Here is a 26,918-nt window from a genome sequence, read left to right as displayed (position 1 = left end):
GTGTTCCAGCTCTTTATTTAGTAGTCTATAAAACATTGAAAAGTTTGAATAAAAATGACAATATATTGTGTGCTGACCAAAGGTTTACTTTTTTACCTTTTGAGTCTGAAGAAGGGTTTCGGCCCGAAACGTTGCCTATTTCCTTCGCTCCATAGATGCTGCTGCACCCGCTGAGTTTCTCCAGCATTTCTGTGTACCTACTTTTTCATTTTGCACTTTGCTGGTGCTAGATCATTAAAAGAACAATGTTCAGATCTATTTACCCTTGGAATATGAAGCATGGTCTAGACTAATGCAGTAAAAATGATAGTCAAATTGTCAGTTTGAAATGAACAGCAATTTCAGAATTTTATGCATGCGTAATTTAATGCAGAATTTCTGGCTGATGTCAGTGGCTCTCCTTTTATTGCTTGAAGCTATTGCATTTTTTAAAAGTTTAAAACGCAGGAATTAGAATCCAAATGCATGAAATCTGGTAAACAGTAATTTTACAAAATAATTTGGTGGGCAATATTATTATGCATGCCACATAAAAGTGACAGGAGTTGTGGACCATCCACAGGCATCATTACTGCAAGTAAAATGCACAAAGACATCAAGTGATTTGTGTTGGTTCCATGGAGGAAGATGACAAACAATAGGGTCTGTAGAGGTGGAATCGCTAACATGAACCGGGATTTCTGCACCAAATTACGCAAGCATGAAATTTCGCAGCTGTCGCCAGTTTCACGGGCGTACGATGAAAAACATAGATAGTTTTGCAATCATTATTACTGCAAAGTCTGGGCCACGGTTTATTCTCCCAAGGGTGAATAGATTTGAAGACTGATCTTCTAAACCACTGGCAACCAACAAAGCCAAAAATAAAAAGAAACCTTTGGTCACTACACAATATACTGCAATTGGATTTGGAGAGTTCCCATAGGAACTGGTGCCAACAACAACAAATAACAGTGGAAAATTGTGGTGAGTGGCTCTGCCCTAATTTATCCAAAGACTAATAAAGAGGAGGGATGGCATGCATCCAGTAACAGCACTGGGTACTCTGATGCCAGATTTATAGCCTGTATCAGACACAGTGAATAGCTCCTGTCCTTTCAAATTACTCAGACAACAAACCTTCTGAATAACCTCAAAATCCCACTAGCTGCTGCATCAGTATGATAGTTCACCACCTCAAGTTATCCATCTTCAGAACGCTGCTGAGTTCAATCACCAAATGAATGCCAATTAAATGAAAGGCGTGGAATTCTGCATTCATGATCTTATGCCCACTAGGAATTTGATCGTAACTACTTACATTCATTCGAACCGCAAAAAGAGGCGAAACGTGTGGGAAAATGACCAAGACAGGAGGAAAATGATCAAGACAGGACTGGGATGTAATGCCCCTGTCCCACTTAAGAAACCTGAACGGAAACCTCTGGAGATTTTGCGCCCCACCCGAGGTTTCCGTGCGGTTCCCGGAGGTTGCAGGTGGTTGCCGGAGGTTGCAGGTAGTGGAGACTGACAAAAACCTCCGGAAACCGCATGGAAACCTTGGGTGGGGCGCAAAGTCTCCAGAGTTTTCCGATCAAGTTTCCCAAGTGGGACAGGGGATTAAGGGTGTCAAATGTGCAGAACACGTGAATTTAAATTTTCACTCAAGAGACTTTACCTCGGCACCAGAGTATTTCTGGGTCTTAGTCACCAGGTGATCCAAACTGATGTCATCACTGGTTGGCATGGAACGGAACTGCAGCTTGAAGATCTCTGCTCGAGTGGCTGAATCAGGCAACGGCACATATATAATACGGTCAATTCTTCCCGGGCGCATCAAAGCCTGCAAGAAATCACAGAATTATTCAGGCTCCCTCATGCAGCATTGACAGGAGTTTGGCCCCTCTTGTGGCAAATAAAATGCAGTGTGCTTAACTATGTCTCAAAGTTCACATCCTACTTTTGAGGAAAATGGGTGAATCCAGCAGTCGTTCTCTAGAAGGTACACAAAAAAGCTGGAGAAACTCAGCGGGTGCAGCAGCATCTATGGAGCGAAGGAAATAGGCAACGTTTCGGCCCGAAACGTTGCCTATTTCCTTCGCTCCATAGATGCTGCTGCACCCGCTGAGTTTCTCCAGCTTTTTTGTGTACCTTCGATTCTCCAGCATCTGCAGTTCCTTCTAAAACAGTTGTTCTCTAGAATTGGGAGGTGAAAATGCGAAGCCATGTTTATTATTGTCGTGCGTAGCAAGGCATGTGAGATATTTTTGTTTGTGTACTATCCAGCCAAAGAAAAGACTATATATGATTCCAATCAAGCCATCCACAGTGCACCGGTAAATGATAAAGAATACAATTAAAGATAGTTTTGGTAGTAATGAGGCGGGTGCAAGGTCAGGACTGCACGCTAGCTGATGAAAGGACATTTCAGTTGCCTGATAATAGCTGGTAACTGCCCCTGAATCAGGAGGTGTGCATTTTCAAACTTCTGTACCTCTTGCCTGATGGGCGAGGGGAGAAGAGGGAAAGACCGGTGTGAGGCTGGTCCTTGATTCTGCTGGTGGCCTTGTCAAGGCCAACGTACAGTGTGGAGATGGAGTCAATGGAAAGGAGGTCCACAACTCTCTGACATATCTCATGGTCTTGGATGGAGCTGTTCCTAAACCATGCTCTGGTGCACCTGGATTAAAATGCTTTCTACTGTAGACGTTTGTAAGGGTTGTTGGGGACATGTGAATCTTCCTAAGCCTTCTAAGAAAGTAGATGTGTTGGTGTGCTTTCTTGGCCATCACTTCGATGTGGCTGGTCCAAGCCAAATTGCTGGTGATATTTGTTCCTGGGAACTCAAAGCTTTTGGCCACGTCCCCGTCAATGTATACAGGGATGTGTGTGTGTGTACTGCTTCACTTCAATCACAATCTCCTTTGTCTTGCTGACATTGAGGGAGAGGTTGTTGGCTTGGCTCCAGGTTATAAGGTTCTCATTCTTCTTCCTGTACTCTGCCTCCTCATTATTTGACAGTCGGCCCATTACAGTGGTCTGCAAACTTGTAAATTGAGTTGGACTGGTATTTGGCTGCAAAGCCATGTGTGGATAAGGAGTATAGTAGGGGGCTGAGAATGCACCCTTACAGGGCACCAACGTTGTGGATTATCATAGCAGACGATTGGTTAAAATCCTCACTGATTGTGGCCTGTTGGTCAGGAAGGGGTTGGACAGGCTAGATGCAGGAAGATTATTCCCGATGTAGTGGAAGTCCAGAACTAGGGGGGTCACAGTTTAAGGATAAAGAGGGAAATCTTTTAGGACCGAGATGAGAAAATCATTTTTTACACAGCGAGTGGTGAATCTGTGGAATTCTCTGCCACAGAAGGTAGTTGAGGCCAGTTCATTGGCTATATTTAAGAGGGAGTTAGATGTGGCCTTGTGGCTAAAGGGATCAGGGGCTATGGAGAGAAGGCAGGGATGGGATACTGAGTTGGATGATCAACCATGAGCATATCGAATGGCGGTGCAGGCTGGAAGGGCCGAATGGCCTACTCCTACACCTGTTTTCTAAGTTGCAGAGGTGATAGCTGAGTCCAAGTTCATTGAGTTTGGAGATGAGCTTGGTTGGGATAATGGTATTGAAAGCAGAGCTGTAATCTATGAAGAGGAGTCTGACATAGGTGTCCATAACTCCTATTGTCAGGCACACATGACCTCCTCATGCAAAGAATTTGACTAATCAGGGTTTTGGATTGTAAACTAGATTTTCTATGTTCAAAACTGTCTAGGTTTGTTCATAGAGGAGGACACTGGATAATAGAAAGACAGAAAGTAGGAATCTATAGACTTGGTAACTTAAAATGGAAAACATTAGAAGCTATTATTGAAATAACCCACCACCCATAATCCTAGACATAGCCGGAGGGGTATGAACTCTCACTTTGTGCATCAGCCTTTTATGCCTTCTGAAAATCCAAATACATCACAGCCACAGGTATCACTCTAGTGCTCTGCTTGTTACACCCTCGAAGGTCACATCCGGGACTTTAGTGCATGTGAGGAAAGAAAGGTGGCAGCCAATACCAAAATGGAGGTCGGATGCCAGTGCATCTGTCTGCTCATTCTATTGCTGGACTCACCAGAGCTTAGTGGCAGAGAGGTGTCACACTAAAGTGAGAGTCCAGATGCAGTTTGCACTCTGTCCTCACTTTAAACCAATGACTAACTAATCCTTTGGAAAAAGATGAGCCCTTACTTTACTTTAGTGCTTTTAATTACCTATTTGCATTCTTATTTTTAATTAGATTAAAAAAAAAAAATAATAATAATTTTATAATTATTTCGATAGACAATAGACAATAGGTGCATCATCCCCAATCAGTACCACGTTCCTGCCTTCTCCCCATATCCCCTGACTCCGCTATTTTTAAGAGCCCTATCTAGCTCTCTCTTGAAAACATCCAGAGAACCGGCCTCCACCGCCCTCTGAGGACGAGAATTCCACAGACTCACCACTCTCTGTGAGAAAAAGTGTTTCCTCGTCTCCGTTCTAAATGGCTTACTCCTTATTCTTAAACTGTGGCCCCTGGTTCTGGACTCCCCCAACATTGGAAACATGTTTCCTGCCTCTAGCGTGTCCAAGCCCTTAACAATCTTATATGTTTCAATGAGATACCCTCTCATCCTTCTAAACTCCAGGGTGTACAAGCCCAGCTGCTCCATTCTCTCAGCATATGACAGTCCCGCCATCCCAGGAATTAACCTTGTAAACCTACACTGCACTCCCTCAATAGCAAGAATGTCCTTCTTCAAATTAGGGGACCAAAACTGCACATGATACTCCAGGTGTGATCTCACTAGGACTCTGTACAACTGCAGAAGGACCTCTTTGCTCCTATATTCGATTCCTCTTGTTATAAAGGCCAACATGCCATTCGCTTTCTTCACTGCCTGCTGTACCCGCATGCTTACTTTCATAGACTGATGTACAAGGACCCCCAGATCCCGTTGTACTTCCCCTTTTCCCAACTTGACGCCGTTTAGATAGTTATCTATGTACAAATGTACAGAATGTACAGATAGTAATCTGTACATCCATCTCAATATTTTTGAGTAGTGATTAAAATATCCCAATCAGATACAGTGAAATAGATTGAGCAAAACACAAAATGCTGGACATTTCCACAAAGATGTTGCCTGACCTGCTGAGCTATTCAAGTGCTTTGTTTTTTATTTTAAAAGATCAAGATAGCAGGACCCCAAAAAAGGAGAGGCGAGAACTGTGAGTGGCAAGCTGGACTATAGTTTTCAGCAGAGAAATGGAGAAAAGGGGAAGATTAAGTTTATTAAATTGCCGATGCATGAATATATGAAATAAAAATCACCAAATAAAATTCAACAATTATCAATGGAGAGAGAAATGGTTAACATTTTAGACTGGTGACCTTTCAATACTTTTTTGTTTGGTTAGTCGAGGCAATGTTACAGATAAAATAAAACACAACGTGCTGGAGTAACTCAGCGGGCCAGGCAGCATCTCTGGAGAAAGATAGATAGGTGACCTTTCAAGTTGGGACCCTTCTTCAGGCTTTTACAGAAAAAACAACTGCTCTTAGTAGGTATGTTACAAAACCTACCTGCATCGTGGCTGAGAATCTGCCCCACCCCGTGTGCGCGATTTTGGCGCTGTTTAGAGGGGGCGGGTTTAAAACGCAGCCCCAGGGTTTTATAAAGCAAACAATTAAAGGTATGTACTTTATTTTTACATTAAAAGGGGCTTAAAAATTAAGAACCCTGTATATAAAGTTTTCTATAGCGAGTAGTTCATTTTGGGCTCTTTATATCCCGCTGTATTTTTCTGGGCATTTGAGGGCACAAATCCAGCGCAATGTGAACGTTCTAAACCAGCGCGTTCACAGGATCCCACTAGAAAGCTGATTTTAAAATGGACTTTAATTTATAGCAATTGAACACAAAATTCCTTCCATTTGGCCTATAAATTGATGTAAATGAGATTTTAAAATCATGTTTTATTGTGAATTATTTGTGAATATTATTTGGACACTTAGGCTATTTAAAAATGTTAATCATTTATTAAGAAATGGATAGATGTTTAGATCTAGTAATTGAAGTTTGAAATTAGCTACAATTGGGTAACTAACTAATTATATGCTTTAATTTCAGGTCATCCAAGTAAGATTATTTTATATTTGTTTCAGAATGGTTCAATCTATGATAACTGAAAATTTCATTCAGTTCTCTTAATTTTTAAGAAGGTTATGGGTTTTTGACTGTCCACGATCACAGCTTTTTTGTTATGTCCATAGAAAATCAATAGGGAACAAGATGCTAATTTCCGAGTATGAAAATGGCCATCATTTTTTTATTACTTGAGATATGAAAGTGAATTAGGTGTCAAAATAAACTTATTATTATGCTTTATCTGATGGGATAAATTGCAGACTTGATTTTTTAAATCTCAAAATTTTGTAACATTGCTACTCTTAGTAATGGTACAAATTTGATTTTAATTCAGTTTTTTGGTTTAAAACAAATGATGCCAAGACTGCATCCTGTCTGGTCTGTTTCCAGAGACATAGAATCAGTATTGGGGAATAATATTTTTGTGAGGAGTCTAAAACTGATAGCCACAGTCATTCCTATACTTCATTGCATAAAATCTCAACTGTTAAAAATGGTCTAACAACATAGAGATAGAGATAGCTGTGAGCTGCAGCTGGATTTGGTGCCACACATTGTCTAGCTGTGGATATGAAATCTCCTGCCCCCGCAAAGAAATGAGTGAACTAGATGTATTTTCTCAACAATCCAGCAGGTTGAGATTAATTATTACTGACGGTGGCCTTATATTCATTTTTGCCACAAGGCAAAGGCAACTTGAATACTTGCCTCTAATGCTGCTATACCCACGTAGTCATAGGGAAAACAGATGGGACTTGGGGCGTCGAGGGATATGACGGCCCATTTCAGTAATTACGGAGTTTAGCGATCAGGGAGTAGTCTGCAAGGATGGAGGGGTCAAGTTGGAAATATCAGGACTGAGAGGGGTGGTGAAAGGAAGAAGAGATGGATCTCTTTGTCAGAGGAATTTGGAGAGGCCATAACGAGGGGCAAGTTCAGGACTTAGACAGGGGAAATCTTTGAGGAAATCTCTCACTTTGCAGAGTGTTGTGATTGAATCCTATTTGTTTACTGTTTAAGAAGGAACTGCAAATGCTGGAAAATCGAAGGTACACAAAAATGCTGGAGAAACAAAAAATCCCCAGTTTGTTAAATGTGACAAGTGTTTGAAGATGGGTTTCGGCCCAAAACGTCGCCTATTTCCTTCGCTCCATAGATGCTGCTGCACTCGCTGAGTTTCTCCAGAATTTGTGTCTACCTTATTTGTTTACTAATTTATATTAATATTACCGAAAAATGATTGTTCTCATTTTATCTAATCTTTACCGGATAAACTGGAAATATTTAGGGCAAGCATAATAATACCATCTCCGGCACCATCAAATTACCGAAATCTTAAACAAGGTAACATATATAGGTGACCCCCCACCCCCTTGATAATGGCCATTTGAGTTACAGAAATTCTCCCTCATAGAATTTACAAATCGCTACCCAAAAATTAGAACCACAATATAAAATTCACTCTTGTGGAATGCATGTAAAAAGGAAATCAATTTGGATAATTTAAATTAATAAATAAAATAAATAATAATTAAAAAAAAAATTCCAAGTTGCGTTTCTTGATGCATGCACAGACGTTGCAACGCAAGTACCGTTTATATCATTCTAATGGAGCTTCACAAGAAAAACGCTAATACACCAACATTTAAAATGTGGATCAGTAATATGTTGGACACAGCACACTTGGAAGAAATGAGACTCCACCTAATAGACAAACAAGACCAATTCTTAATGAGTTGGTCTCCATTTATTGATTTCCTGGAGTCATGTGGTGCAACAGTATCGTAAAAATTAAAAGTTTCAGGTAAGGGTGAAAGACGATCTAGAATATAAAAAATCATCTCCTTGTGGCGATTGGATAAGCTCCTGTTTTCTTTTCTTACTTATTTATTTTCTTCAGTAACTATTTTTTCCTCTTTTTACTCACGAACACACTTCACTACCTCTTTTTTTTTCTTACTTTTCTCTTTAAAAAAAAGGAAGTTGTACAGAGAATGTAATGTGTTGACATAATTTTCAGAATCTGTAAAAATGTGCCACTGTATTGTACATACTTCTAATAAATAAAATTTTTTAAAAAATGAAGCTTCACAAACATGGGACGACAGATGGCACAATGGGCTAAGTGTTCGGCTGGCGACCGGAAGGTAGCCGGTTCGAATCCCGCTTGGAGTGCATACTGTCGTTGTGTCCTTGGGGCAAGACACTTCACCCACCTTTCCCTGTGTGTAAATGTAATGTAATTATGTGAAGCACTTTGGGGTCAATGCAAGTTGACTAAAAATGTGCTATATAAATAAGATTATTATTATTATAAAGGGAAAGAGAGGCAGTCTTATTTATTAGCCTCTTGCGATGTGCTGCCTGTCCTCTCATGGCTGCCTTCATTTCCTCACAGCAACGATTGGTAAAATGCCAAAACTGCACATGCATGCAAAGTTTATTCCCCGTGCACAGACCACGGAAACCTGCCGTGTATTCCATGGTTTATAAATAGATCCAGGAAAGTAATTTCACCATGTTAAAAGAAATTTCAGCGGCGGTTAAATACAAATCCTGTTTGTGTGATTTATTAACATTTTCAAACAAAAAATCTCCAGTTTATTAAATGTGACAAGTGTTACAAATTGATCTTAAAGTACAAGTGGCTGTTGCTGGAAAAATGAATCCACTGTTTGTCAGGATCAACTGTTCCAAAATTCTTGAAATGTTTTTCTACCCCAACCTTCCGCATTGACAAATGGAAACCAAATAGTTCAGGTTAGAAAATAATGTGATTTTTCACATAGCATTGGATAGTTCATCATGCTGAAACATCTATTTAACATCATGGCTGCATGTTGTGAAAAGGAAAAAAATTAAATATCATGCAGAAAAAGACACAAAGTGCTAGACTAATTAATCTCTGGGGAACATGGACAGGTGACATAGAAACATAGAAAATAGGTGTAGGAGTAGAGGCCATTCGGCCCTTCGAGCCTGCACCATTCGCCATTCAATATGATCATGGCTGAACATCCCCAATCAGTATCCCGTACCTGCCTTCTCTCCATACCCCCTGATCCCCTTAGCCACAAGGGCCACATCTAACTCCCTCTTAAATATAGCCAATGAACTGTGGCCTCAACTACCTTCTGTGGCAGAGAATTCCACAGATTCACCACTCTCTGTGCGAAAAATGGTTTTCTCATCTCGGTCCTAAAAAACTTCCCCCTTATCCTTAAACTGTGACCCCTTGTTCTGGACTTCCCCAACACCGGGAACAATCTTCCTGCATCTAGCCTGTCCAACCCCTTAAGAATTTTGTAAGTTTCTATACGATTCCCCCCTCAATCTTCTAAATTCTAGCGAGTACAAGCCGAGTCTATCCAGTCTTTCTTCATATGAAAGTCCTGACATCCCAGGAATCAGTCTGGTGAACCTTCTCTGTGCTCCCTCTATGGCAAGAATGTCTTTCCTTAGATTAGGAGACCAAAACTGTACGCAATACTCCAGGTGTGGTCTCACCAAGGCCCTGTACAACTGCAGTAGAACCTCCCTGCTCCTATACTCAAATCATTTTGCTATGAATGCTAACATACCATTCCCTTTCTTCACTGCCTGCTGCACCTGCATGCCTACTTTCAATGACTAGTGTACCATGACACCCAGGTCTCGTTGCATCTCCCCTTTTCCTTGTGGCGTTTCAGGTCAGGGCCCATTTCAGGCCAGGACCTTCGTCAGACTGACTGTAGTGCGGGGATTGGAGGAGAGGGATAAGTGGAAGAGATGTGGGGGCAGGACAAAGTCTGGCAAGTGATAGGTGGATACAGGTGAGGGGGGAATGTTGATTGCTCGATGATTGGACAAAGGCCAAAGATGGTGGCCGATTAGGAAAGGGGGAGATGCAACGAGACCTGTGTGTCATGGTACACCAGTGGCTGGAATTCTCTGCCGCAGAAGGTAGTCGAGGCCAGTTCATTGGCTATATTTAAGAGGGAGTTAGATGTGGCCCTTGTGGCTAAAGGGATCAGGGGGTATGGAGAGAAGGCAGGTACAGGATACTGAGTTGGATGATCAGCCATGATCATATTGAGTGGTGGTGCAGGCTCGAAGGGCCGAATGGCCTACTCCTGCACCTATTTTCTATGTTTCTATGAAAAGACAAAAGGGTTCAGAAAAGGATAGAAGAGGCACACATTACTAAGCCAGAGGAAGAAGTACGGATGGTATGAGGCAGATAAGGAGATGCTAATGGGAGCTAATCCAGGTGGAGCACAGGGAAGAGGGGGGAATAAAGAGGGAGTCGAGGGGGGGGGGGGATAGGGTGGTATAAGCAGGTTAGTTACCTAAAATTGGAGAATTCAATGATCATACTATTACACCCAAGTGGAACATGAGGTCTTGTTCCTCCAGTATGCTGTGGCCTCACTCTGGTAACAGATTATCCCTTCTGAGTTGGATCCCTCAACCACACCTCCTCTGCATCCCGTAGTTTGACTCTCTTCCCTCTCCCCCCCAGATGGAACAGGGATAAAGGTCCTCTGGTCCTAATCTTTCACCCCTACCCACACTGCATTTAATACAACATTCTCTGACATTTCCCCCTTCTTAAACGTGATCCTGCTATCAATCGCATTTTCCCATATCCACCCCCTTCCATCTTCCAGAGACCGAACCCATCTCCGGGATCTCCCGTTTCCCCACACTCCAAAGATGTACAGGTTAGCTTGATATCATTGTAAAATTGTCGCCAGTGTGTGTAGGATAGCGTTAGTGTGCGGGGATCGCTGGACGGAGCGGACTAGGTGGGCCGAAGCGCCTGTTTCCACTCTATAACTCTATACCAAACTAAACTAAACTCCCGAGGTTATTTTCCCCGCAAGAGATGTAACACCTGTCCCTATTCTTCCCCCTTCACATTCATCCTGGAGCCTCGGCAGTCCTTCCAGGTGAGACAGAGGTTCGTGTGTACCTCACCTGCAGCACCTGGTGTACCTGATATGGCCTCCTTTCCAATAGTGAATCCAAGCGTAATGTTGGTGACTCTTTCACTCGGTCCGCTGGATCTCCCAATTGCTAACAATTTCAACTACCTTTCCCATTTCCTTGATGATCTTTCTCATCTGGGCTGCCTCGACTGGACAGAGTGAGACCACATGGAAACTGGAGGAACAGCACTACATATTACGCTTGGGTAGTTTACAAGTTAATGGTATGAATATTGATTTTTCCAACTTTAGGTACCTAACCTACTTACAACCCCCCCCCCCCCCCCCCCCCCCCCCCCACTCACCACCCTTTCCCAGGCCTTATTTATTTCCCCTCTTCCCTGTATCCCACCTTTCTCTTCCTCTTCATTCCTTCCAATTTGTGCATCTCACACTTCTTGGCTTTGCACCTCTCTCTGACCATCTGCCTGTCAAAGTCTCACTCACCTATAGCCTCGTATCACTTGCCAGACTTTGTCTGCCTCCATGTTTGTTCCAACCTACATCCTCCCCAACCCCCACCACAATCAGTCGGAAGGGTCCCAACCCGAAACGCCACCTATCCATGTTCTCCAGAGATACTGCCTGACCCGCTGAGTTACTCCAGCACTTTGTGTCTTTGCTTGTAAACCGGCACCTTCAGTTGATTGCATTTACTAGCTAATGTGGATGGGCATGCTAGTAGGGATAGGGATTGTGGATGTTTAGTTTAGTTTAGAGATACAGCGCAGAAACAGGCCCTTCGGCCCATCGAGTCCGCACCGCCCAGCAATCCCCGCACATTAACACTATCCTACACACACTATGGACAATTTAAACTGATACCAAGCCTATTTACCCACAAAACTGTTTGTCTTTAGGGGTGTGGGAGGAAACCGAAGTTCTCGGAGAAATCACGCACGTACACAGGGAGAACGTACGAGCTCCGTTTAGACAACACCTATAGGCGGGATCAAGCACAGGTCTCCGGTGTTCGAAGCACTGTTATGCCCCTGCCCCACTTAGGAACCTGAACGGAAACCTCTGGAGACTTTGTGCCCCACCCAAGGTTTCCGTGCGGTTCCGACGGTTCCCGGAGGTTTTTGTCAGCCTCCCTACCTGCTTCCACTACCTGCAACCTCCGGCAACCACCTGCAACCTCCGGGAACCGCACGGAAACCTTGGGTGGGGCGCAAAGTCTCCAGAGGTTTCCGTTCAGGTTTCCTAAGTGGGACAGGGGCATAAGCCAGCAACTCTACCGCTGCGCCACCGTGCCGCCCTGGGAAGGGATGTTGTTGATTTTTTTGTTTCCTTGAAACTGCACAAAGGTTTTTTTTCAGTATTTATTTTGAACATTAGCAATGCCAGAATTTTAACCATCTTCAATGAGGAAGCAGTTGGTCGCCTGAGCCTTGCCATGAAATTAGTTAAATGTGCAGTTCATAAACTAGTGGGACAGCATATACATCTAGATGGTCCAGCAAATTTCAATCTACCTATGTAAAAAACGTGCACAGCCAGGTACATTTCAGGTGCTGCCACATCGAATTATTGGCTCATGTACAGCAAGCCAAAGTGAAACACACCCAACATCACATGATCTTCAGGAAACAGCCACAATCCTGAGAGTTTACCTTGTCAGACCAGGGATAACAGGAGTGGGCATTTGTGGATTAAACCCTGAAATGAGGCACATCTGGTATTGAATCAACAGAGTCGGCAGTATCCTGCAGGCTGCTGCCTCTATTAGGAGTGCAGGTTTAGAATATTTTCAGCAAAGTAGATCTGCCTAGACCAGCTCTTAAAGGGGAGTCACCGTCCTGTGCAAATCTGTTTTTTTTTTTAAACAGAACAACTGCAGAACTCATTCAGCGCCCAGAAGAATTTTTTTCTCTCCACCTCCAGGCAAAGTACAGCCATCCATCACTTAACAGACTTACTTCCTGTTTTGAAGCAGTTGGGGAGGTATGACTTCCAACCTAAATACTTGGCTTGGCAGCCTGCTCTAGTGTTGATGGACACTTTTATAACCACTTCATTCCACCTGAATTTTGGTGGAGTACAGGAGGGGAAGAGCGGACAACAGAAACAAACAGCTGCAGGAAAAGGCTCGCTGAAGTCTGCCAGCTGTGACTAATAATAGTTTGTGAAGTCCACACCAGTTTGCTCCCTTAAAAACAATGAACTTAAAAATGCATTTAAAACAAAATGTACTGCACAGTTTAAAATCTACCAAGTTGTGGCATCACAATGTTATAGCCCTGTCCCACTGTGTGAGTTCATTCCAAGAGCTCTCCCGAGTTTAAAAAAAATCAAACTCGGAGAATGAACGTAGCGGGTACGTCGGAGCTCCGGGACGTTTCTTAGCGCTAACGGCAGGTACTCGAGAAGACTCGCTAACGGCAGGTAAGCATGGGAAGACATGTGAAGATTTTTCAACAAGATGAAAAATGGCCACGAGAGCCCCGAGTACCAACGAGCGGCCATTACCGTAAATCTCCGGGTTCGAATCAGGGCAAACTCGGGAGAAACTGAAATGACCTCGTACCCGTGGGACAGGGCTTTAAGGCTGCAACTAAGTGTGATGACTTTGATTGCTAAATTGATAATAGGAGTTCAGAGTTTCTACGAATAAGAACAAAGAGAAATTATTGGAGACGCTGAAGAAAATGGGAAAAGGTGAAAGGAACACAAAGCAGGGTGGAAACAAAATGATTCATTGGTTCAAATCATTTACACACGAGGATGCCAGCAGTTTTAATTCCCCAGATTGTGCAAGGAAACCTTGGTGAAACTGTCAGACCATGTTGCTGTAATTCTGTGTCACTGACACCAACTTCCACACTTTTGTGAATATGTGTGGAATATTCATACATACAGTGCCCTCCTTAATGTTTGGGACAAAGACCCATCATTTATTTATTTGCCTCTGTACTCCACAATATGAGATTTGTAATGGAAAAAAATCACATGTGGTTAAAGTGCACATTGTCAGATTTTAATAAAGGCCATTTTTATACATTTTGGTTTCACCATGTAGAAATTACAGCTGTGTTTATACATAGTGTCCCCCCCCCCCCCCCCCCCCCCCCCCCCCCCCCCCCCCCCCCCATTTCAGGGCACCATAATGTTTGGGACACAGCAATGTCATGTAAATGGAAGTAGTCATGTTTAGTATTTTGTTGCATATCCTTTGCATACGATGACTGCTTGAAGTCTGCGATTCATGGACATCACCAGTTGCTGGGTGTCTTCTCTGGTGATGCTCTGCCAACCCTGTATTGCAGCCATCTTTAGCTTATGCTTGAGATAGGTCAGCCATGAGAGAATGGCGGAGCAGACTTGATGGGCTGAATGGCCTAATTCTGCTCCTATTACTTATGACAGGCTCTCGAACAACACGTTTGTGGGCTGCCATTCTCTGGCCATTGCCCATGCCTTTACTGACTTCAATTTCCATGTAGTTTGGATGAAAGATGATACACGTCACCACACAGGCTGTTGTTATCCAGCAATCCTCCCAGCAGCTTCCACAAATGGCTGCAGCTGCCAGATATCTGCGTGTCCACAAACACATGCACAAAAATGTGGGACATCGCTGTTGCTTCCACAAAGTAATGTTAGCATACTCTTGACTATTTCACCAACGTTTCATTGTAAATGCAGGTTATTTTTGCTTGCTGAGCTTAGAAGTGACCAAGGCTGCTCATCACTGACTGAAAATTCTATGCCACAGCTTAACAGAAATCTCTCATTTACCTTCAAAGGTGTAATGGACGAAGGCCTCTTAAGTGTAAAGCATGCTTCATCTGATAATGTGGTGAAATTCTGAACAAGGTTTCATTCAAACATGAAAAAAATAGGGCTAATGAGGTACAGTCTTTTTACACAGCAGATCATGCCTTACTAACTTGATCACGTTTTTTGAGGAGGTGATGAGGGTGATCGATGAGGGTAGGGCAACAGATGCTGTTTACATAGATTTTAGTAACGCATTTGATAAATTCTCCCATGGAAGACTGATACAAAAGATTAAGATGCACGAAATTTCACAGTGAGTTGGTTGCATAGATTCACAACAGGCTCACTGATACAAGTTGTATACAAGTAACAAGTCAGATCCAAAGTAACGGTGGAAGGACATTAATCAGTCTGGAGGCCTGTTAGTGGATGAGTTCCACGGGGATATGTGCTGGCACCTCCGTTACTTGTCTATATTACTAAATCTCTGATCTTGACCGCTTTTGGTTCGCTGTGGTGTGAGTTCTGAGAGAACGCCGCCACCTACGGCCGTCATTTTTGGCCACCTCACGGAGAGCCCCCCTCCGCCTTACGGGGCCAGAGGATTTTTCCCATCGATGAAAAATCAGAGAGATATTAATGTTTTTTTTTTTTAATTGCCATTCTCTCTGCTGCACCTGCTGGTGGGAGGGGGGATGGACTATAAAACCCGGAAGTGGTGTGCCTCACTCAGTCTCTGAAAGATGGAGAAAGCCAGAGGGTCACGTCTCTCTGAGCTGTGAACAACACTGAACATGTGTCTACTCAACTGTTAGTGCCCTAAATGTGGTTCTAAAATGCTTGCAAAAATTGCCTATTTTTTCTAAAATGGTTGCAAAAATGGTCTCTATTAGGTCTAAAATGCTTTCAAAAAGTGTCTTTTTTTTGGTTCTAAAATGGTTGCAAAAAGTGTCTATTGGTTCTAAAAGGCTTGCAAAAAGTGTCTTTATTGGTTCCAAAATGCTTGCTAAAAGTGTATTTTTTGGTTCTAAAATGGTTGCGCAAAGTGTCTATTGGTTCTAACATGCTTGCAGAAAGTGCCTATTGGTTCTAAAATGCTTGCAAAAAGTGTCTATTGGTTCTAAATGCTTGCACAGTGTCTTTTTTGGTTCTAAAATGGTTGCAAAAAGTGTCTATTGGTTCTAAAATGCTATTGCAAAAGTGTGTCTATTGGTTCTAAAATGTTGCAGAAAGTGTCTATTGGTTCTAAAATGCAAAAAAAAAAGTGTCTATTGGTTCTAAAATGCTTGCAAAAAGTATCTATTGGTTCCAAAATGCTTGCAAAAAGTGTCTATTGGTTCTAAAATGCTTGCAGAAAGTGTCTATTGGTTCTAAAATGCTTGCAAAAAGTGTCTATTGGTTCTAAAATGCTTGCAAAAAGTGTCTATTGGTTCTAAAATGCTTGCAAAAAGTGTTTATTGGTTCTAATATGCTTGCAAAAAGTGTCTATTGGTTCTAAAATGCTTGCAGAAAGTGTCTGCACTCTGCCTGCACTCTGCTTGGTGTGCTGTGAGGTTGGACTTGTGGCCTGCACTCTGCTTGAAGTGCTGTGAGGTTGGACTTGCGGCCTGCACTCCATGATGACTTTTGAGGTAAATTCTCAGATTCTCTGTGTTAAAATTTGACCGCTTAATCTCTCTATATTAAAATTGTTTTTTTTTATATCAAAAGCAAATTGTTATCAAGAGGCAGTGAGCAGCAGAACACAGCAAGAGACAAAACAAAAAATAACTTAATAAATCTCATCTTTACCATTTGAATTGTTGTTATATTTTCACCATTCACATTTTAAACTTTAATAAATCCTTTTTCCACTTGCCATGCCTGTGTGCTCTTCATCACAATAGTAACCTAATAGGCAGGAATGGTTGCGCTGTTGGAGAGCCACTAAGAGTGCATGGGGGGGGGGAGGTTGAGGGGAGATGGACCAGCCATGAGTAAGTGAAAAGCCATCCCGCCACCCATGACTTAGTGAACTGCCAGCCCACCAGCCATGACTTACTGAACTGCAAGTCCAAAAATCCATTCAGTCCACAATGTCCATACTAGTCCCTTCAGCGCACAACAGCCTGGGTGACTGAGCTGCCCGTCCAGTGACTGAGCTGCCAGCCCAAGAATCCATTCGACCCACAATGTCCATACTAGCCCTCTGGAAACCAGCCCCTTTGACCCACAATACACATACTAGCGCTCCAGAAATCCCCCCCCCCCACTGGCCAGCAATATTGGAATTGGTGCAGAGGCGGAATATTGGGGGATCAGCCCTCCCGTGTGAAGCTGGGATCCGACGGGTCCCCACTTAGTCTATGATATATAAAAATGACTTGGGCATCAATGTAAATGGGTTGGTGTCCCACTTAGGAAACCTGAACAGAAACATCTGGAGACTTTCCGCCCCACCCAAGGTCACCGTGCGGTTCCCGGAGGTTGCAGGTGGTTGCCGGAGGTTTGAGGTAGTGGAAGCAGGTAGGGAGACTGACAAAAACCTCCGGGAACCTCCGAGAACCGCACGGAAACCTTGGGTGGGGCGCAAAGTCTCCAGAGGTTTCTGTTCAGGTTTCCTAAGAGGGACAGGGGCAGATGACACCAAGATTGCTGGTGCCATAAACTGTGAGGAAGACGGCTGTCAAAGGGCATATTAATCCGCTGCAGAAATGGGTGGAGAAATGCTAAGTGGAGATTAATCCGAGCAAGTTGTGAGGTTTTGCACTTTAGGAGTTCAAATGTAAGGCGAAAATATACATTGATTGCAAAATCCTTAACGGCATTGATGTAAAACACCGCGGTGCCTGGGATCCGAGATGGCCAGAGTCGGAGCTCCAACCAGCGCGGCCTGAGGACTACGGGAGCCGCGGTCTCCGGGGAGGGAGCGGCCGCTCCAGACATTCCAAGCCGCTGAGGAGAGTTCACCCGAATGCCGGAGTTCCATCTTCCCAGCAAGAGGGCCTGAAAACATCGGAGGCCACAAATAGGCCCCAACCTCGGGTGATCACAGAGGAAGAGGACTGGACTTTCTGATGCCTTTCCCCACAGTGGAAAATGTTGATTCTGTTGTGGGGGGGACGTTCATGTTGAATTCTATAATGTGTTGTGTCATTTTTCTTTTTTAAATGTTTTTCTATGGATGTACGGAAACTTAATTATTTCTTCTATGTAAAGCACTTTGGTTTCAATGCGAGTTGATTTAAACCTGCTATATAAATAAAATAAAAAAATAAAAAAATAAAAGTGTACAGAGCGATCTTGAGGTCCAAGTCCATAACTCCATGTAAGTGGCAACACAAGTAGATAGAACGGTAAAAAAGGCATATGGTATGCTTGCTTTCATCAGTCGGGTCTTTGAGTTTATGAGTCAAAATGTTGTGATGTAGCTTAATAGGAGTTTAGCTGGGCGGCATTAGGAGCACTGTGTGCAGTTCTGGTCTCCCCATTACCATGTAACCATACATCACCAGATGGAAGGGAGTGGGTAGAGATAAGATAGCTGATGGATTGCCAGTCAGGGGTCAGGCAACCAAAGGAATGAACATTAAAGAACAGAGCTAGTGATCGATCAATAGAAGGGGAGAGCTGACAGGAGAAATGGGTTCAGCCGACAGGTGGTTGAGATGGCGGTGGCCATCAGCTGTTTCACTTCAGCACTTCAGTGTCTTACATAGAGTCATACAGCATGGAAACAGGCCCTTCGGCCCAACTTGTCCAAGCAACCAACTTGCACTAATCTCACCTGCCTGTGTTTGACCCATATCCCTCTAATCCTATCCTATCCATGTACCTGTCTAAATGCTTCCTAAACATTGCGATGGTATCTGCCTCAACTATCTCCTCTGGCACTCGTTCCATACACCCACGACTTCTTGTATAAAAAAGTTACCCTTCAGGTTTCTGTTAAATCTATCCCCCCTCACCTTGAACCTATGTCCTCTGGTTCTCAATTGTCCTACTCAGGGCAAAGTACTATGTGCTTTTACCCAATCTATTCCTCTCATGATTTTGTACACCTCAATAAGATCACTCTTCATCCTCCTGTGCTCCAAGCAATAAAGTCCTGACCTGCTCAACCTCCCCCTATAGCTCAGGCCCGCGAGTCCTTACACCATCCACGTAAATCTTACCTGCACCCAATTCAGATTGGCATCTTTCCTGTAACATTGTGACCAAAACTGAACACAATACTCTAAATGTGGTCTCACAAAAGTCTTATGGGACTGCAGCATGACCTCTCAACTTCTATACTAAATATACTGACTGAATCGAATATCGATATCAAAGAGATCCTTCTGCAGTTGTACAGAGCCCTAGTGAGACCACACCTGGAGTATTGTGTGCAGTTTTGGTCCCCTAATTTGAGGAAGGACATTCTTGCTATTGAGGGAGTGCAGCGTAGGTTTACTAGGTTAATTCCCGGGATGGCGGGACTGTCATATGCTGAGAGAATGGAGCAGCTGGGCTTGTACACTCTGGAGTTTAGAAGGATGAGAGGGTATCTCATTGAAACATATAAGATTGTTAAGGGCTTGGACACGCTAGAGGCAGGAAACATGTTCCCGAGGCAGGAACAGGGTACTGGTTGGGGATGATCAGCCTTGATCACATTGAGTGGCGGTGCTGGCTCGAACGGCCAAATGGCCTACTCCTGCACCTATTGTCTATTGGCGAATATCCTCTTGCGTAAATTTGTTGCATGTGCAGATGTGGTGAAGATGTCGCTATTTAGAGCATACTGCACACCACTCTACACTGCGCATATGTGGTCGAACTATGGAAAGACAAGTTTGTAGAGACTAAAGGTGGCATATAACGATGCCATGAGAACACTGCTAAGGAAACCTAGATGGTGTAGTGCCAGTAATATGTTTGTGGCTGCAGGAGTCAGCACTTTAGAAGCTATCCTAAGACATCACATGTATAAATTCATTTGCAGGATAAATGACTCTAAAAATGCACTTATTGTGGCCTTGACAAACATAAGGGTCAGCACTACACGCTACGAATCCCAGTTGTGGAGACACTGGTAACGTTGTCTCGTTGTAGGACATTGGTCATCTTTTTTATCTGGATTTTTAACTTAAGTATTGTGTTTAAAAAATATATAAATTATGATGTTTTTATAAGTGATATACCAAGATTTTATATGTATTGATGATATTTAATATGCAATGCATTTTTAATGTAATGTTGCCCCTTGTCTGGACCTTGAGTCTGTAATAAAGTATATTATTATTATTATTATTATTATTATTATTATTATTATTATTGTCTATTGATGCAGGCTGATGTGCAGAAAGCCTCTTTGACCACCCCATCGACCTGTGATGCCACTTTCAAGGAAGTGGAGATTATAACCAGGATGAGGTGGGAGTGGGACTTCCAGAGATTGAAAATGCATGTGTCCAGCATTTTACTTTTAAAAGCGTGCAATTTGAGGCCTTTATAGAGAAAATATCTGCTCTTAGCAATGGGACAAATTTGGTTTGAATTCATTTTATGGTAAAACAGTCTGCATCCACTTTGGCCTGCCTCAAGACAGTTTCCTTGCTTGATTCCAGAACCTGGGACCTGCTCGGGCATACAAAAGTGGTGGAGAAACTCAGCGGGTGCAGCAGCATCTATGGAGCGAAGGAAATAGGCAACGTTTCGGGCCGAAACCCTTCTTCCAGCTCCAGTTCCCTACCTCCCGGTACGAACCCAAGCCGGACTATCGATACCGCATCTACCGCATGGCGGCTATCTACCGCCATACACAACAATTCACCCACCGGGCACTGAGATCGACTCTGGCTACGATGTGCCGGCACCAGCAGGACCTCGCATTGATTCTCCCGAAACTTCGGGCCGCAGTCAGCCAGACCTGCAATGGACCCCAACTATACTTCATCCGCCGGAAGATCCACGTCTTCAATCAACGATTAACTCCACCAAGGAAAAGGAAGAATGTTTTCGGCCCGAAACGTTGCCTATTTTTTTCGCTCCATAGATGCTGCTGCACCCGCTGAGTTTCTCCAACACTTTTCTATGCCTTCGATTTTCCAGCATCTGCAGTTCCTTCTTAAACACCTGCTCAGGCATGACTCCTTTGATGAATGTCATAGACGGCCTTTCAAGCGCTATGAGAAGCTACTTGTGCACGACTTACCTGTGCTACCTGTAGCCACGCACTCACATTTAAAATGACAGGACTATCTTCCAGACATGCATTGCACAAATTGCACCTTATATCTGATTTTCTATTAAAATGAAGTCACGCAGTGCATGTTAATTGTGGCTTATGATCTCATTTTAAGTCAAGACTCTGCTTCGAAAAACTATGTTAGCTATGACTTTTTAATAATCGGGACCTTTTATGTTGATAACACATTTGCCCTCATGGAAGCAACAAAAAACTGCTTTTTGCTTCAGAATTTTGATGACGTACAGGTTAGGATGAAGAATTGTTTAGAGAGAATTCAACTCTGCTTCACAATTAAAGGAAAAAGCAAGAGGCTATTGCATGTCAAATGAGGAGAATATAATACTGTGTTGTGTGAGGGGAGTGACTGGGAAACACTGTTTCATTTCACTGGATACACTCAGTCACTTTGATAGTACTGCTTCAGATACCGACTCACCCACCTTCTGCTTTTTCAATTTTTTATATTTCCACTTAAAAAATAAAATTAGGGAGAGTTTGCACCTTATCTACTAAAACCGGTTCGGCCAGAATCAGAAAATCCACAGCAATTTAGTAATCATCTGCAAAATCAGCATATTATTCTATTGCATTTTCTCTAGGAAAAGCAATAAAGATTAATCTGAGAAAGAAGTCTGAAGAAGGGTTTCGGCCCGAAACGTTGCCTATTTCCTTCGCTCCATAGATGCTGCTGCACCCGCTGAGTTTCTCCAGCATTTTTGTCTACCTTCGATTTTCCAGCATCTGCAGTTCCTTCTTAAATGTCAACAAAATAGAGAGAGTACAGAGGAGATTTACTAGAATGTTGCCTGGGTTTCAGTAACTAAGGTTGAACAAGTTAGGGCTTTATTCTTTGGAGCGCAGAAGGTTAAGGGGGGACTTGATAGAGGTTTTTAAAATGATGAGAGGGATAGACAGAGTTGACGTGGAAAAGCTTTTCCCACTGAGAGTAGGGAAGATTCAAACAAGGGGACATGACTTGAGAATTAAGGGACTGAAGTTTAGGGGTAACATGAGGAGGAACTTCTTTACTCAGAGAGTGGTAGCTGTGTGGAATGAGCTTCCAGTGAAGGTGGTGGAGGCAGGTTCGTTTTTATCATTTAAAAATAAATTGGATAGTTATATGGACGGGAAGGGAATGGAGGGTTATGGTCTGAGCGCAGGTATATGGGACTAGGGGAGATTATGTGTTCGGCACGGACTAGAAGGGTCGAGATGGCCTGTTTCCGTGCTGTAATTGTTATATGGTTATATGGTTAAACAATCTGAGAAAGATAGTTGAGCAATAAAAGGAAAATGTACATAATTTTAGGATGTTAAAATAAAATAAAGAAAGGTTAAGACCAAATAAATAGGACATAGCAATACATCCTCCAAGAATAGTGGATAGATTTGGTGCATCAGTTTTCACTGAAGGGTATGACTGTGAAAAATAAAAGTATAAATGAGGAGGTGGATTAATTGACTGACAATGAATAGGTAATGAGCAGTGAAGTAGATGGTAGAAAGGCAATAGGAGCTGTCACCAGCATCCAGATATTGTTCAGCAGTTAGGAAATCACAGCATTTATTTTCACATATTTGGATATTTAAGCTGTGCTAGGGACCAAGGGCACTGCTGGAAATATTGGCACAGGACAGTGTTCTTAGTCCAGACATTGATCTAATTACATTTGTTTCACCATCACAAATTCAAGCAAATCCTTCCTTTAGTGAGAAAACCAAAACTGTACACAAAACAGCCCAAGTGTTGTCGCAAACATACTCGTGTTTATCATAGCGATATTTCCTTCCTCTTATATTCCAATCACATGCAGTACAGATTAACATACCATCTGCCTCCATAACGCAGGCATATCTGTGTTAACTGTCTGTGATTCAAATACAAAGATTCCCAAATGCATCTGAAAGCTAGAATTCAACAGCTGTCACCTCCATAAACAAATCAGCTTTTCATTCTTCATACCAGTCAGCCACATATGCTCCATCTACTAAAACCCACTTGGTTCCTTTCACTATTGATATAGAAAGTAAATAGATGACTCAGAACTGACCCTTGTTATTTTGTTAACCACTTTTATCAGTTTCTCGATTTTAGCATGAACCAAAATCTTACCTCTCCGTTCCCTCCACAGGTGCTGCCCTGACCCACTGAGTTACTTCAGCACTTTATGTTTTGCTCAACATTCCAGCATCTGCAGTTTCTTGTGTCTCTAATCAACTGCGGTGATTACTCTAAAGTTGAACATCATTTATTTTCTTCACAGTTTCTGGTCCCACCAACATGCGCTTGTATGCGGCGAGCGCGACCAAACCGGAAGCGGGGGGCCGTGCGGAGGTCGAGCGAGTGACGTGAAGTTTGAGCGAAGTCCGCGGGAAGTTCGCGCGTGATGTACGGCGTCGAGACACTGCCCGTCGAGGCGCTGTGTACGGCGTTGAGGCCGGCAGACCGTTGCCGCGCGGAATTTTTGAACACGGTCAGGTTTTCGGAGCCCCGCGCGATGTCGGGACCAACTCCGCACAACTCCATACAGCACCGGCGATCGAAGTGGGACCGGCCCCGTGAGGCCGTACGGCTCAAGCGACCACGTTAGGTCGTGCTTGCCGCAAGCAGTCGCACGCTGGTGGGACAGGCCCTTTACTTTCAGTGTTCATAATAGAAATACTTCTGAGGTCACTTGTAGGCTCTGGCTAATTAATAGTCTAGGATAATTTTGTTATAGTCAAATTTAATCTAATTTATTTAATGTTCTTAAAGAAATCATATGAAAAAACATACAGTGGATGAGGTATATTTGGAAATGTGTTCCTAACATCAAGGCATTGGAATGAAAATAAATTGTTGGATTGATTATGATGCTTGGACAAAGGAACAGATGAACTTTCACTATTACTGAGCCTATTCCCAGCCAAGAGGATCTAAAATATTTCACAGGAAAGGATTACTTTAAAAGCCATGGAGTTAAAAACAGTGATTTATGGCCAATAGACCTTTTTGCATTGGAGGAATTGAAATAGTCACAAGGTCTTGATCAGTGTTCAAACATTCACTTTTCTTTTGGAATTTGATCCCAAGCCAAGTTTTGAAAATTCAAATGAGCCATGCCCGATATTTCGCACTGTTAACTAGCTGCCCGCCTTGTTTTGCACTGGTTTTGCATTGATTAGAAAGAGATCATTCAGCAATCAAAGAGTTGGCACATACTTAAACTTCCTAAAATCACTAAACATCTACAAACACGAGGCTTGTCGGGAAGTACACGACTCTTTCGGCAGGCAGGTTGGGCCTGCATGTGAAAATCACAAGGATGCTCACAGAGATACTATCTGGTGCACGTTAAGAATTGCAGACTGAGCCAAACACTAATCACCATCTGCACAGTGATCAGAATCTGAATATTACCTGTGTTGATCAGTTAGTTGATTATACAGCAATGACAGAACAGGGCACTACTCAGATAAAGTCAATTCACATTGGACAAAAAATACAAAGACTGCAGAGAGATGGAAGGGTTTTAGAAAAACTAAATCTGTAAAGTTATTCTACACATGGTAAACCCTCGTTGTAAGGCACCTTGAGGGGGAGTGGAGGGAGGAATGGTGTCCGTGGTTGGTGATTGTGTGCTATATGCCGTGATAGTTATTGTCATTGTATGTAGCAGAAACAAATAAAAGCAGATGCTACTTAATACAGAAAAGGACACGCTAGAGGCAGGAAACATGTTCCCGATGTTAGGGGAGTCCAGCACCAGGGGCCACAGTTTAAGAATAAGGGGTAAGCCATTTACAACGGAGACGAGGAAACACCTTTTCTCACAGAGAGTGGTGAGTCTGTGGAATTTTCTGTCCGTTGCCGAACCAGCAGGTTCCGTTGCCGAACCAGCAGGTCGAGGAACAGCTTCTTTCCGGCGGCTGTCACTCTACTCAACAACGTACCTCGGTGACTGCCAATCACCCCCCCCCCCCTTATTATTTTTTATTCAAATCGTTTGCTATGTCGCTCTTCAAGGGAGATGCTAAATGCATTTCGTTGTCTCTGTGCTGTACACTGACAATGACAATTAAAATTGAATCTGAATCTGAATCTGAATCTGAATCTCAGAGGGCGGTGGAGGCAGGTTCTCTGGATGCTTTCAAAAGAGAGCTAGATAGGGCTCTTAAAAATAGCAGATTCAGCGGATATGGAGAAAACCCGTTATAAAGGGGTCCATTAAATTGCGGGTTTACTGTAGTTTATTTCATGCTGGCATTCGCAGTCAAACTATAAAGCAACCACATTTTCTGGAAAGCTTCATCTCCCACAGAAACATTCATCTTTTAAGAGCCATTTCCCAGTGGATGCAGCGGGCACCACACAGTCACGAATGATTGTGCACAAGGAAGGCACGACTTTGGAGCTAGTTTTGCTGTCATCATTCCTGGGGGAATTAGCGTTTAGAAGTGTAAAATATAGAAACCTCCCCATGGATATGGCGATCATTGAAAAGAGGATCAGGCTGGTAACCAGAGTTGAAGCGCATATCAATGACTATCTTGTTGACATTTGCACCTGCACTTCTGCCAAAAGTTGCAAGTCCCCTGTTGCTACCCCCGAACCAGCTCTCTCCCATCCCTCCCTCTCTTCATTGTCCTCAAACCTACCAGCTTTGAGATTACTATGTTGTTCTTTTGAATGTTCTTGGTCACCATGCAGCCATTTGATTAATGTGAGACTGAGGATTGTTTTGTGAAACTGAGGTCTGTTCAAGTTCAAGTCAAGTGAGTTTATTGTCATGTGTCCCTGATAGGACAATGAAATTCTTGCTTTGCTTCAGCACACAGAACATAGTAGGCATTTACTACAAAACAGATCAGTGTGTTCATATCTATATTACTAAATCTCTGATCTTGACCGCTTTTGGCCCACTGTGCTGCGATTTCCAAGAGAACGCCGCCACCTACGGCTTTCATTTTTCGTCACCTCGCTCAGAGCCCCCCTCCGCCGTATTAGTGCGGAGGATATTTTCCGAATGAAAAATGAGAGAGATATTAATGTTTTTACAAAATTCCCCATTCTCTCTGCTGCCCCCGCTGGCAGCAGGGGGAGGGACTATAAAACCAGGAAGTGTCGTGCCTCACTTAGTCTCTGCCAGACCCAGGAAGCGAGAGGGTCACGGCTCTCTGAGCTGCGAATAACACTGAAGGCACGTCTACTCCACGGTGAGTCCCCTCGATGCGGGTGTAAAGTGGATGCAGCCCTTTTTAAAAAGTTTGTGTTCACAAAATGAATTTTGGTTGTCGGGTGGCTGCAGCCCAATTGTTGGCCTTGGCTTGGCTTTTAAAATCGTTGCAATAGTTGGATGCCTGCCCAAGCATCCATACGGCCCACAATGTCTATACTAGCCCTTTGGAAACCAGTACCTTCAGCCCGCAACACCCATACTAGCGCAACAGACCCCCCCCCCCACTGGCGAGCAGTATTGGAATTGGTGGAGAGGGGGAATATTGCGTTGGTGACCAGCCCTCCCGTGTGATGCTGGGACCCAACGGGTCCCACTTAGTCTAGTACTATAATATAAATATATACACACATGAATAAATAAAATGATAAAGTGCAAATAACAGATGATTGGTTATTAATAATCAGAGTTTTGTCCGAGCCCCCTGTTGCTACCCCCAAACCAGCTCTCGCCCATCCCTCTCTTCATTGTTCTCAAACCTACCAGCTTTGAGATTACTATGATGTTCGGTTTGCTGTGAGTATGTTCAGGGAAATGAAGAACACTAAATATAATTTACAAAGAGTCAGGACAATGATGATATTTACGCAGATCAAACCCACTAAAACTTATGTTATTGGAATTCCCTATCTA

At 43.2% G+C, this 26,918-nt stretch overlaps 1 protein-coding gene across 2 annotated transcripts in view; it reads right to left on the bottom strand.

Annotated features, from left to right (window-relative positions):
* spata5 (spermatogenesis associated 5) overlaps positions 1-26,918 on the bottom strand; it is a 334,835-nt gene that overhangs the window by 72,209 nt on the left and 235,708 nt on the right. The window contains exon 15 of one of the 2 annotated variants that reach the window (XM_055647365.1): positions 1,658-1,822. The exons of the other annotated variant lie outside the window; for it this stretch is intronic. Within the exon in view, the coding sequence (XP_055503340.1) occupies positions 1,658-1,822 (165 nt within the window). The remainder of the gene's footprint in view (positions 1-1,657; positions 1,823-26,918) is intronic. 2 annotated transcript variants of the gene reach the window in all.

Source organism: Leucoraja erinacea, chromosome 1, assembly GCF_028641065.1.
Source record: "Leucoraja erinacea ecotype New England chromosome 1, Leri_hhj_1, whole genome shotgun sequence".
In the NCBI taxonomy this organism is placed as follows: domain Eukaryota; kingdom Metazoa; phylum Chordata; class Chondrichthyes; order Rajiformes; family Rajidae; genus Leucoraja; species Leucoraja erinaceus.
Note: the sequence above shows the minus strand (reverse complement) of the source record. Positions and strands in the feature narration are given on the sequence as shown.